The sequence below is a fragment of the Microcaecilia unicolor genome, chromosome 1 (assembly GCF_901765095.1).
Source record: "Microcaecilia unicolor chromosome 1, aMicUni1.1, whole genome shotgun sequence".
Lineage (NCBI taxonomy): Eukaryota > Metazoa > Chordata > Amphibia > Gymnophiona > Siphonopidae > Microcaecilia > Microcaecilia unicolor.
The window spans coordinates 71427655-71441363 of NC_044031.1; the positions used below are offsets into that span (position 1 = coordinate 71427655).

A 13709-nucleotide genomic window follows, 5' to 3' on the forward strand; every position below is an offset into this window, starting at 1 on the left:
CTGTAATGACAATGTTTATAAAACTATGTAAGCCACATTGAGCCTGGACATGGGTGCATGGAGGGCAGGGGAGAGGAGGGTCGCTGGGTGCATGCAGGGCAGGGGGAGAGAAGCATCACTGGACATGGGTGGATGGAGGGCAGTGGGAGAGAAGGGGAGAGAGAAGAAATGCTGGACATGGATGGAGGGGAGGGAAGAGTGAGGAAGGAGATGAGGGAAAAGGAAGAGAAAAACTGCACATGGATGAAGAAAATAGGCAGAGGGTGAGGACCAGAAAAGAAGAAGAAAGGAGGAAAGGAAAGAAATAAATGGAAAGGAAGCCCTGGAAATGGAGTTAAGAGGACAGATAGCAGCAGAATCGGATACTGGGCCAGCATGATCAGAAAAACAATTACCAGACAACAAAGGTAGAAAAAAAATCATTTTATTTTCATTATAGTGTTTGAAATATGTTCACTTTGAGAATCAGGTGCTCAACATTAAAAGTTTTATTTACTTATTTATGGCATTTTATTGCACATTAAACATGAATTAGATTGGAACCTGGGATCATTAAATTTTTTTTTCTGGAGTAATGCATTGCCACCCCTCCCCAGGCTCTCTCCCTGGCTATAGCCAGCTCTGCAATTTGGGGTGGGGGGGAGCACAGAGGGGGATGGGGGGACGCAGAGGGGGACTGGGGAGAGAGCCTGTTGTTAAACATTTACCAGCACACCACTGACTAGATCCGAAATGGCTCCCTCTCTTGTCAGTTCCTGGACTACTTGCTCCAACAAGCTGTCGTTTATTAAATCAAGAAATGTTATCTCCCTGGAAATCCCTGATGTAACATTTATCCATGTAGTCAATACTGGGGTAATTAACATATAGCAACCCCCCCCCCCCCCCCCCCAATTTGATCCTACCATTACAAAGACTAAACTAGGCCCTGTGTGCCTTCTAGAGCCTAATGTGGTAGGCTGTGGCAGCAAGTTCAAGCTAACTCAGTAAGGAGTGGAGGAGTGGCCTAGTGGTTAGAGCACCGGTCTTGTAATCTAGAGGTGGCCAGTTAAAATCCCATTGCTGCTCCTTGTGATCTTGGGCAAGTCACTTAACCCTCCATTGCACAAGGTACAATTAGATTGTGACCCCTCCTGGGACAGAGAAATATCCAAAATACCTGAATGTAACTCACCTTGAGCTACTACTGAAAAAGGAGCAAAAATCTAAATAAATAAGTAAATCATATTGCCCTCAATAACCTTTGCAAATATTCTACTTCCTCACACCTTAATTAACACCTAATTGAGGTCAATAGTAGTGCTACCTCTCCTGCTGCAGAAGAACAGACAATAACTCTCTATTAGAACAACATTAGAGCCTTGCTACTATCCTTTTCAATGTTGTTTGGCTGTTAAGTTTCCACCTCTAGAAAAAGTTTCAGTTTAAAACTATGGGAAAAGGATTGTACACTATGGAAATGCTTGCTTCTCTCTCTTTTTTTTTTACCCCCCCCCCCCCCCCCCCCCCAGACTGAAGTAGGCCCTGATGTGCCTGCTAGAGGCTTATCTGTTAATGCTGTGGTACAAAGTTCAAGCTATAATACTACGGGGAAAAGAGTTTGGAGACTAGTTGATAAAGTTTGCCTTTTTTTCTGCCTATCAATAACCTAAAATTCCTCCTTTAAACCCCAATCTTTAATTTTCCAAAGCACAGAGCAAAATAATGTTCACTTACCAGAGAGATATCCTCTTCTTTCAGAACTTCTCAGAAATAAAGTTAAGTGAGACCTTTCCTCTCTATATAGTTTTGAATCTAAGGGGACTGTTTCAAAGACCCTTTCAAGCTAACTCAGTAATCAGATTGCCCTTAATAACCTTTGCAAATATTCTACTTTCTCACACCTTATACTTTCTCACACCTTAATCAACACCTAATTCAGGTCAGTAGCAGTGCTAGATCTCCAGCAGCCAAAGAACAGAAATGATCTGAAGAAGGGCTACCTTCAAAAGTTAATTAAAAACGTATTAAGTTATCACAAGTCAGGAACCTTGGAATACAGTTAGATTCAACACTCACTCTGATTCCCCAAAATCCAAGCAACCTTCAGGAGCTGCTTCTACTATTTGCGACAGCTACGCTGCCTCTCTCCTTACATCAAGAAGGTAAATCTTATCCCAGTTGTACATGCCATGATAACATCAAGACTGGATTACTGCAATGCACTATATAATGGTCTGACTACAAAGGGCCTGCACCAGCTCCAGTTGATTCAGAATGCAGCAGGAAGACTCATAGGTTGCAAGCGACGTGACCATATCACACCATTTTTGCAAAACCTTCACTGGCTACTAGTACAAGACAGGGCTAAATTTAAAACTCCATCTCTGATCTTCAAGGCCCTGAAAGGAAATGGCCCTGAGTACCTAAAAAACAGGATGATCATCCACACACTGGCAAGAACACTAAGGTCCTCCCAAGGACTATCACTAACCACACACTCTCCAAAAGACATTACACGATGTGATACCCCACAAGCAAGCCTTCTACGGAATAGCCCCCACACTCTGGAATGCACTGCCTGAAATGCTGTGCTTAACACAAGACTATCTCTACTGCAGGAAGCAGATGAAAGCTTGGCTCTTTAACCAGGCGTTTAGTGGAAGAAGTAATTAATTCGTTAGTCTTACTCACACATACAACACAAGGAGTGACTCAGGGTGTATATACTGCAGCAGGACGTTTATATCCACTCCTACCCTAGCTGAGATAATATTTAACCATTTCTCTGACCTCATGTGCAACTTTCTTTAAATCACCTTACTTTCTAACTCTTCTACTTTCTTACCTATCTATATGTTGCTTTACCCTTCACTATCAATTATAATGTTCTATTAAGTATTATGTTGACATTGTAAATAGTATACCATGCCATACTTTTTGTTTTTGAATATTTTTACTGTTGTAATTGTCTATTGCTCATATTTGATTTATTCTTACTGTAAACCGCCTTGAGTGAATTCCTTCAAAAAGGTGATAAATAAATCCTAATAAATAAATAGTCCAATAAAAAGGTGCCATCTTATTTACTTTTCTATATTTTGTTTTATTTATATTACCTTTAAAATTGGACTAACAAGTCTACCAAATCACTTTACCCAATACTTTGTTAAATGCACCTTTTGCAGCACTATCAGTTATGAGTCACTTAGGCTAAGTGTCTACCAACTCTGTAAGGCAGGATGATGCAGCTTTCACCCCTTCTTCCAGACAAAATAACATAAGCTCTTTCAAGATCACTGTTGCCAAAGATTATCCGTTGGATTTAGGTGTGGCCTTTGACTGGGCCATTTGAGGACATACACGTTCTTGCGGAACCCGCTCCATTGTTACTTTCGCAATGTACATGGGATCATTACCCTGTTGATCTGCTTGTATGTTGTATCATCTATCACAACCTCCATTTTTACCTGTGTCATGGTCCCTGCTAGTGTAAACTGTGCATGTTTCATACCACACATGGCTTAGCACTGACAAAGTTCTACTTTGGTCCAATCATGCCACAAAACCTTCTTCCACATGTATGCAGTGTCCCTTTTTTACTACAATGGTAGGCCACACTTTACATGGCCTTTTTTAGCCATGGTTTCCTTCTTGTTATCCTTCCATACAAGCCATGTTTTGTGGAGTAATCTTGAAATTATTCAAAAGAAAACATTTTACTCTTAGGCCTCACAATGATCTTCCTCAGAAGTTTCCTTAACTCACAGTTACTAACATCAGAGGGACAGCCTGATCAAGGCATTTCTTGGTAGTTTAAGTTTCCTCTTTACAACAATGGATTTGACAGTGTTCCAAAGAGTATTCAAATACAATAAAACTGCAATGCCTTCCACAAATCTGTTCTTTTCTATAATTTTACCCCAGACTACTTCCAGTAGCTTTTGAATTTCAGTTTAAATCAAGAGGTTTTCAATAGGGATATCCTGAAAACCACAACTGACTGGGTGTGCCCCAAGGACTGGGTTGAAAATTCACGGTATCTTTTAAATGCAATTATTTTGCCTTTCTGTAAATATCGAAAGATTTGTGAATTTAATTTTTGCTAATTTTATAAGATATATCATGTCACCTTTCTCCTGCAGAAAGAACACTGGCTTCCCATTTCAGTCCAAATTAAATTTAATATACTCTTGTTGGTCTATCAATTCAGTTCACTACTGCCCCCTCCCCTTATCTCAATCTTCTCATCCCTCCCTTCACCACCTCCACTCCGCTGATAATCTCCTCATTCTTCCAGCACCCTCACTCCTTCTGCTGCAACTGCCTTTAAGGTACCTAGGATCCAGACTATGAAATGACTTGGCACGCCATATTTGAGATCAAATTTCCACCTTCAAGCAAGCGCTAAAGACTCATCTCTTTATTAGCTCCTTCCCTCCATCATAGCTCCTTCTTCCTCTTGCATGCTCTCTGTTAAGTTTTATATTCTCCTTTATCTATTTACCCATACCACTGCTTTCCTTTCCTTAAATAGATTTCTATTGTGTAAACTGCTTTAATGCCTAAGGGAAGGCCCATATCAAATTTGTTGAAATAAATTAATATCCTTGTTTAAAAAAAAAAGCAAGCAGCAAAAGATCACATCAAATTGACAATTCAAGCATCAAAATATTTTAGGACAAAATTACAGAGTATATGACTTTCAGAATTGAAAAGATAATTTAACTATCAGATGTTGACCCCAATATATTTATCTAAAAATTTCTAAAAATTATTGGTTTGCTTATTCCATTGTGTGAGTTAAAGGTTTTAGTTCTTACCTTTTGCACATCTGACAGTGTAACATGGTTTTCTGCAAGTCTGGGAGGTATGATTTTCCACACAGAGGACAAATTAAGTTGTCTTGCTGTTGATAACAACTGTCACATACTAAACAGTTATGGTGCCACTGAAAACTGGTTCGAGTACCACATTCTGCACAAACTCTACAATTCTAGAAAAAAAGAAATATATTCACAATTAATTATGGAAACTACCAGATAACTTATATGATTGCACTAATTCCTTAGAAAATATGTTACTGGTAGGGTTTACAATAGTTTTTGTCTGCACATTTGTAATTTGTAGTAATTTACCTCTGGATTCTATAAATGATGGCAATGAGCGCATGCAATTTCAGTAACAAGCCAATTAGCACCAATAATTGGATGCTATCAATTACTGGCATTAACTGGTAATTTAGATTTGTGTGCACATCTTGCTCAGCGCTGTTCAATAAAGATCCGTATGCAAATCTTTTAGGGCTTAACTGTAAAGGGGGTAGGGCCATGGGCGGATCAGGGGAGTTCAGTAAAGATGCATGCAGTATTATAGTATTTGGGGGATCCACACAAAATTAACATGCAAGGCTTTATACCAAGTTTCAGTAGATATAAATCCTCATGCCCAATAGATCTCGGCACTACATGCTATTCTATAAACAGCACCCAACTCGGAGCAGCACCATTTATAGAACAGCACATTTTCTTCAGCTCCCAAATTTGGTCACCATTTATTGAATCTAGTCTTTAGTGGGTAATTCTATAATTGTGCACCTAGATCCCTTTCTTGGTCCGTGACTCCTAACATGGAACCTTGCATGACGTAGCTATAATTCAGGTTCCTCTTTCCCACATGCATCACTCTGCACTTGCTCACATTAAACGTCATCTGCCATTTAGACGCCTAGTCTCCCAGTCTTGTAAGGTCCTCTTGTAATTTTTCACAATCCTCCCGCGATTTAACGACTTTGAATAACTTTGTGTCATCAGCAAATTTAATTACCTCACTAGTTACTCCCATCTCTAGGTCATTTATAAATATGTTAAAAAGCAGCGGTCCCAGCACAAACCCCTGGGGAACCCCACTAACTACCCTTCTCCACTGAGAAGACTGAACATTTAACCCTACTCTCTGATTTCTATCTTTTAAACAGTTTTTAATCCACAATAGAACACTGCCTCCTATCCCATGACTCTCCAATTTCCTCTGGACTCTTTCATGAGGTACTTTGTCAAACGTCTTCTGAAAATCCAGATACACAATATCAACCGGCTCACCTTTATCCACGTTTGTTCACCCCTTCAAAGCAATGTAGTAGATTGGTGAGGCAAGATTTCCCTTCACTAAATCCATGATGACTTTGTCTCATTAATCCATGCTTTTGAATATGCGCTGTAATTTTGTTCTTAATAGTAGTCTCTACCATTTTGCCCGGCACCGACGTCAGACTCACCGGTGATGATTGGTCTTGGTTGAGGAAAAAAGAAAGGTTTGGCCCTGAGCAGTGTCGAGGACAACCCTTATGAACTCTAAGGTCTGAACCTATTGAAAAGATCTGGGGTTATTGATCACAAACCCAAAGGGTTCTAGGAGACCTATGGCAGATAGAACGGAGGTGTGTGCCAAGTCCCAGGAGGCTATCCTGATTAACAGTCATTAAGGTAGGGGAAGACATGCATGCCCCATGTGTGAAGTTTTGCAGCTACCACTATTAGACACTTCATGAAGACTTGAGGTGTCAAAGCCAAGCCGAGTGGTAAGACCTTGTATTGATAGTGCAGAGTCACACAGCAGAAACGAAGGAAATTTCTGTGTGCAGGGAGAACAGGTATATGCGTGTATGCTTCCTTGAGCTCTAGAGATGAAAGCCAGTCATTGAGTTGTACTATGGGAAGTAGTGATCCCAGGGAAATCATGTGAAATTATTCAAGTAGAAACTTATTCAAGTCTCGTAGATTGGGAATTAGTCGTGCTCTCCCTGTCTATTTTGATATGAAAAAGTATCTGGAATAGAATCCTTGATCCCCTGTCTGGAAGAGGAACTGGTTCTACTGCATTCTGCTGGAGGAGGGCTGAGAGGCTCCTCTCAAAGAAGTGAAATCTGGACGGAGTTGAAACAAGACTCTCTTGGTGAATGGCCAGGAAGTCTTTTTTCCCCAACAAAGAGCATAATCGTGCTGTATGGTATGTAGCACCCAACAGGCGGAGGTTATGAAAGGCCACCTCTGATGAAAGAGGATGAGCCTTCATCCTACTGGTAACTGGCTTCGCATAGACAACTGTACAGTGGCAATGATTTCTAAGCAGGAGTCAAAAACTGGGTTTTCTTATCAAGCTTCAATGGCTTCCCATATCAGAAAAAAAATCAGGTTTAAAACTGCCTGTTCAGTCTTTCAAATCTTACAGGGTTTACAACATATCTACTAAAAGTGGCTTCACTATGCTTAGCCCAGTCCAATAGACTAAAAGAACAACCAACTCTAGTAACATTGTTTCATAAGGCAATCTGATGTCATAAGATCTTTGGCTCTCTATTGCCTGTACTTGGAGTATCAATATGGAACTCGATACCCATTCTCCATCAGAACAGAAATCTTAGCTTCCAGAACAGGCTAAAAACTTTCCTATTCCCTAAGTCTGTTTTATAACATTTAATAAGATTCCGGTCTCTCCTTATCTCTCATCTGACTTTCCTATAAGATTCTTTGATCTTATGTATCGATTCTAAGAGTCTCTGATTTGTTACAGCTACTATGTAAACCGCACTGAACCCTAGTAAGGGGATTTTAGTAGTATACAAGACCTGATTTGATTTTAGACTGAGTCGTCATCAGATTTTTGATCCCGCTGCTACCTGGGACATGGGGTGTAGTCTTTGAGGTGGAGGTGAAGTATGATGCTTAGATATATAGCAACTGGAGTGTTGACTACTACTACTACTATTTAGCATTTCTATAGCGCTACAAGGCGTATGCAGCGCTGCACAAACATAGAAGAAAGACAGTCCCTGCTCAAAAAGCTTACAATCTAATACACAAAAAATAAAGTAAGCAAATCAAATCAATTAATGTGTACAGGAAGGAGGAGAGGAGGGTAGGTGAAGGCGAGTGGTTACGAGTCAAAAGCAATGTTAAAGAGGCGGGTTTTCAGTCTAGATTTAAAGGTGACCAAGGATGGGGCAAGACGTAGGGGCTCAAGAAGTTTATTCTAGGCATAGGGTGCAGAGAGACAGAAGGCGCGAAGTCTGGAGTTGGCAGTAGTGGGGAAGGGAACAGATAAGAAGGCTTTATCCATGGAGCGGAGTGCACGGGAAGGACGAGTGTGGAGAGATACTGGAGAGCAGCAGAGTGAGTACATTTATAGGTTAGTAGAAGAAGTTTGAACAGGATGCGAAAACGGATAGGGAGCCAGTGAAGCGACTTGAGGAGAGGGGTGGTATGAGTAAAGCGACCCTGGCGGAAGACGAGACGGGCAGCAGAGTTTTGAACCGACTGGAGAGGGGAGAGGTGACTAAGTGGGAGGCCAGCAAGAAGCAGATTGTAGTAGTCTAAATGAGAGGTGACAAGGGTGTGGATGAGGGTTTTGGTAGAGTGCTCGGAAAGAAAGGGGCGGATTTTACGGATGTTGTAAAGAAAGAAACAACAGGTCTTGGCGATCTGCTGGATATGAGCAGAGAAGGAGAGAGAAGAGTCAAAGATGACCCCAAGGTTTCGAGCTGAGGAGACAGGGAGAATGAGAGAGCCATCATGCAAATCTTCTAAAAGAGGTAGCAGAACTCTGTGGCATTGATACAGTTTTTAATAATATATATTGTTTCTTAATTAGGTCAGCCACTTCCTCGACTGTCACTAAACAAATTACCTCCACCACAAGCAACATCCACTAGATACTCCAATTTTTGATCAGGGCTATTTTTCACAACTGTATGAAGGAGAACAGTGATTCCTTCACTAGGAGGAGAGTAAATAAAGAACCTCAAAGAGTTCTGGATGAGCTTTACCCTCCATCTGTAGTTTGGAATGTATAGCTTGAGACATCTCACAGACAAAGCCAGGAAAGAGTATACTTTTTGGAGGAGACCTACATCTCTCAGGTGGCAGAGAAAGATCAGATGGGTTGTCATAGGGCAACTCAGCTGCGATGTCCTGTGGGTCCTGATCAGTCTCCCAGTAGAGGTCAGAGTCTGACTCTTGAAAGTACTGTTCTTGGAAAGTAAGTAGAAGTGCGTCAATTAAAGCATCAGCTCTGCGTCAAGGTGCATTGAGGCAGATGAGTCTCAGAGGTTGGACCAAGTTCCTCTGCTGATGCAGACGTATGCATCGGTTGGGTTCATGTTGCTCCTGACATTCAGCAACGAGCCGGTGTACAGGACCTCTCCCGTGACAGTCTCTCTAATGTATCAACGGGGTGGACTGAGTGCTGCAAACATGCTGTAAGACTGTATAGATTGTGAATGCAGAAGCCCTGAAAGATACTTTTCAAGCATAGCTGGATTTCCTCCAGAAGAGTAGGCATCGGTACTGTAGGGGTATTTACCTGAGATCTCACCTGAGCTGGTCTTGGTTCATATAAGTCTGACATACTGTTCTCTTTATTTATAAGTTTCAATTTTACATTCATGCATTAAACATAAATATATGGAAATAAAGAAAATTTTCAAATACATCAGTAAACAAAGGAAAAAATATTCAGTATTTAGTCCGCAATATGATCCAAGTACAAAGAAATTAAACAATAAAATAAGAAATAGAAGAAATAGCAAATATATGCTAGAAGCAGAAGCGAACATTTTGAACGCAGCCGGTACATAGTGTTATTATTCAGGTGTTAAGAGCTCACTCTTTACTGGAAATAAATTCAAGTAACTTCCCTGGGTCAAAGAAAAGATAATTTGAGGAATTATATACTATCATACAACGACAAGGATATCTAAGCAGAAAAGTTCCACTCAAATTAAGTACTCTAGATTTAAGCTGAAGAAGTTATTTCCCTCTTTTCTGGGTATCCCTGGCTAAATCAGGAAATATTTGAATTTTTGCTCCCACAAAGTTTCATTAATATGGCGAAAATACAATTTGAAAATATTATTTTGATCGAATTCGAGAGCAAATGTTACCAGAAGAGTAGTTCTCTCAGTTATGACTTCTAATGAATTTTGGAGAAAATCAGTTAGGTTCATATCTGTAGGACCAGGATCTCTTACATTTCTAACACCCAATATATATTGAACCCTTGTAATGGGTGGGAGATTATCTGAGGAGATAAGTAGGACTTCCATTAAGTATTTTCTAAACATGTCCAAAGGAGAAATCAATGGTGACTTTGGGAAGCCTAACAACCTCAGATTATTCCTTCGTATTTGATTTTCCAAATATTCAATTTTATGGGACTGGAAAGATTTATCCTTGGAAACAACTGCTGAAAAATTTTTAGAAGTCTGTATTTCATTTTCCAGTACCTGAACTTTGGTTTCCATAGTCTCGAACCAAAATGTAGCTTGTTCCTGTGTTTGTTTGATCTCCCAAAAGAGCAATCTTGGATATCAAGAAATGAAGAATTAAAAATATAGCAAAATCAGATATCCTTAGATAATCCTGAAATGTGTTTATTCATTAGGAGGAAAACCTCAAATTTAAAAGGGAACACTCCTTCGTTAGATAACCAACATAAGGGAGGACCCTTTAATCATAGGTAAGAAACCTCCTACTTTTAATAAACGGCAACTGCTCAATGTTTTCAAAAAATATATTCATAAATATGAACTGTTTCTACATCTCGTTAAACAACGGATCACTTATCTTTTTATCTTTTAAGATTTGCAGTAAGAAATACCATCCACGGTCCGACTTCGGCCCAAGTTTCACATTTTGCCTCAGGGTCCGTGGTATCTGACTGCTCTATAAATAAAACACAAGAAATCAGTATCATACCTTAACCAACATGACTTCAAACAAGGATGATTTTATATGACAGCTAATAGGCGGAGCTTAGAAGCGAAAGCGTCTGACGTCAGTATATATAAATAAGCAGCCATTTTATGAAGGTAGTAGAAACAGACACTATCGTCAGTGAAATCCCTTGTAAGGACCTTCATATAAAATTATCCTTGTTTGAAGTCATGTTGGTTAAGGTATGATACTGATTTCTTGTGTTTTATTTATAGAGCAGTCAGATACCACGGACCCTGAGGCAAAATGTGAAACTTGGGCCGAAGTCGGACCGTGGATGGTATTTCTTACTGCAAATCTTAAAAGATAAAAAGATAAGCGATCCGTTGTTTAACGAGATGTAGAAACGGTTCATATTTATGAATATATTTTTTGAAAACATTGAGCAGTTGCAGTTTATTAAAAGTAGGAGGTTTTTTACCTATGATGATTAAAGGGTCCTCCCTTATGTTGGTTATCTAACGAAGGAGTGTTCCCTTTTAAATTTGAGGTTTTCCTCCTAATGAATAAACACATTTCAGGATTATCTAAGGATATCTGATATTGCTATATTTTCAATTCTTCATTTGTTTGATCTCCGCCATTTCTCCTCTCATACTGACCAAATTTTGCTGTAGAGTGAGGCTCATGCCTTGAATCACTTCCCAAATACTATCAAGGGTTATCACAGCCGGTCTTTTTATTCCTCGAAACTCTTCGGCGGTATCACCCTGTTGTAAAGCCGGTAAAGATACGAAACTCATACCCTGTCCTCCCGCTTCTGATGATTTCACAGGGGAAGAAGTGGCAACGGGGCTTCCAACTCGAGCTGCCAGGGCTAAACCGCTTCCGGGTGCACCTGGTTGCTGCTCCTCCGATGCCTCTCTTTCACCGCTGGGTCGCGGGGGAGCTGTATGCGAGGGAGGACTCAGCGTCGCTTCCTCTACACTATGTTCCCGATCTTGTGGGTTTACCGAAGCGTTCAACGTGGATGCCGGCGCTTTTAGGACCATCGTATCCAGAGTCGCCTGTCGCATGGTTGAGGAGTGTACGGCCTGAGGAGGTAGGCACCACAGACTTTCCCTTCCTTTTCCCCATCATTGGTTCCAAGGAAACCCCAGGCTATTGGCGATCATCTGGTAGTCGGAGCTAACAGAGTGCACATCTGCCTCAGACACCATCTTGGATCATAGCCTGACATACTGTTGCAACAAGATGGATTCTACAACCTCTGACCTGAGCACATCTGTGTCAGCAAGATCCAGCATTTCAGCTTTTGGAAAATCACTGGCAGGAATGCCAAAGCCAAGGACATTCTGTGTTACAACCACCCTGTTATTACCCTGAGAAGATGAAAGGGGAGTGAGACCCATGGCTCCAGTAAGCCTGGTTGGAGACAGATATGCAGACCCGAAAGTATCCACTTCAGGGTCACGAACAAAGGACTCTTCATGCTCATGGAGTTAGCTGAACAGGATTATGATTGGTCCCAGAGAATCATCTGATGGAGAGGTACTAAGAAAGCGGGAACTAAAGAAAGTGAGTTGTTCGGAGACTATCAGACAGTTGGGACTGACTAGAGGAGACTAAAGGCAAGCAAGGTTAGAAGGCTTGGAGTGAGCAAGAGACTGTGTTGTTCTAACCTTGTGAACTACATATCTGGTGGAAATACATTCGGGTTCAGCTACATCAGCTCTGGAATATGGCACTGAATGACGGTGACACCTGCTTTCTGCAGAGAGACCTTGCACTAAATCCGAGACTGAGACTCGCTGTGGAGACAGTAAGTCTAAGAAGAAATCTGCCCCACCTCATCGGGAGACTGCCTTAGAGACAGCGTGGTGAGATAACAGTGATTTACTTTCTATAGTCTAGGATTAGTGATTGGTGTTTATCTGAGATAAGACGGGTTAGGTCATAGCTCATGGTCAGAGAATAAGCTGCTAACAGTTGTATTTTGCATAAGAGGTGTAGTATAAGTGTTCATAATTACAAAATCAGGTTTGTGTAATCACCTAGTGCTCCAGTAAGAATCATTTTGTTTAGTCATTATTTAGTGACAATCTATTTTTTTGTTTTTATTATTCCAGCAGCAAGTTATATAATATATAGTCCAAGATGGCCGCCATATAGCAGATGCAGGAGCTGTTGGCTCCTGATGCCATTGCCGCAATCGGCCGTTGTGTGGCCGTGATCGAGCTAGATCTTTTCGACCACTACCCCATGTGGGTCGTCGCGCAGCTCTGATCATCTTTGGGTTGGTTCCTGCTTGTTTTTCTGTCACCGTTAGTGACACTGAGGGAAACTGAAGTGCAGCGGAAAAACTCATCAGTGGAACTCAGTGCGGGGTTCATCAGCCGCGCTTAACGCTACGATCCCTTCGCAAGAAGGCCGGCGGCCGCGGAGTCGCGATCCCGTCAGCGGGAGTGGAGCACGTAGTGGTATAGAAGGACGACTGAGGGATCCCAGAGCCATTGACTGGCCTAGACTGCCCTGCTCCTCATCGACGTTCTTGCAGCCCAACCGTCAACTATCGGAGGCCTGACCGGTGCACTTTTGCAGTCGGGGCAATCCCTGTCGGCCTTGCCTTCTGGTACTGACGACGCCCAGCTGAAGGACGACGACTGGCTTTCGATCACCTCTGGTAAGCGCTGCGTACGCCTTGTAGTGCTATAGAAATGCTAAATAGTAGTAGTAGTAGTATCCCAAATTGGTTGAGCCCTCTTCATTTCGTCCTTCGTCCAGCACCGCCTCCTCTACAATGGACTAAGAGCTGATGAGCTCTTTCCTACCGCCTTCACTGTTTCGTCTGCTGGAGTACCTAGAGAACGGATCCTAGCCATGATGGGACAATCTTCATTGTTTGGCCTCCCGCAAGATCTGATCTTCTGTGTCTCGGCGAATCAAGATCTGATTCTGTCCTATTTTTCCTTTCTTTCTTTTCCTTTTGTGTTCTTTTTCCTACCTGCTGCTCATTTG

At 41.4% G+C, this 13709-nt stretch overlaps 1 protein-coding gene across 4 annotated transcripts in view; it reads right to left on the bottom strand.

The window, feature by feature from the left end:
- Nucleotides 1-13709, bottom strand: part of KMT2C (lysine methyltransferase 2C) — a 917733-nt gene that overhangs the window by 577150 nt on the left and 326874 nt on the right. For all 4 annotated transcript variants that reach the window (XM_030198371.1, XM_030198346.1, XM_030198363.1 and 1 more), the window contains one exon: nt 4803-4975. In XM_030198371.1, the coding sequence (XP_030054231.1) occupies nt 4803-4975 (173 nt within the window). The remainder of the gene's footprint in view (nt 1-4802; nt 4976-13709) is intronic.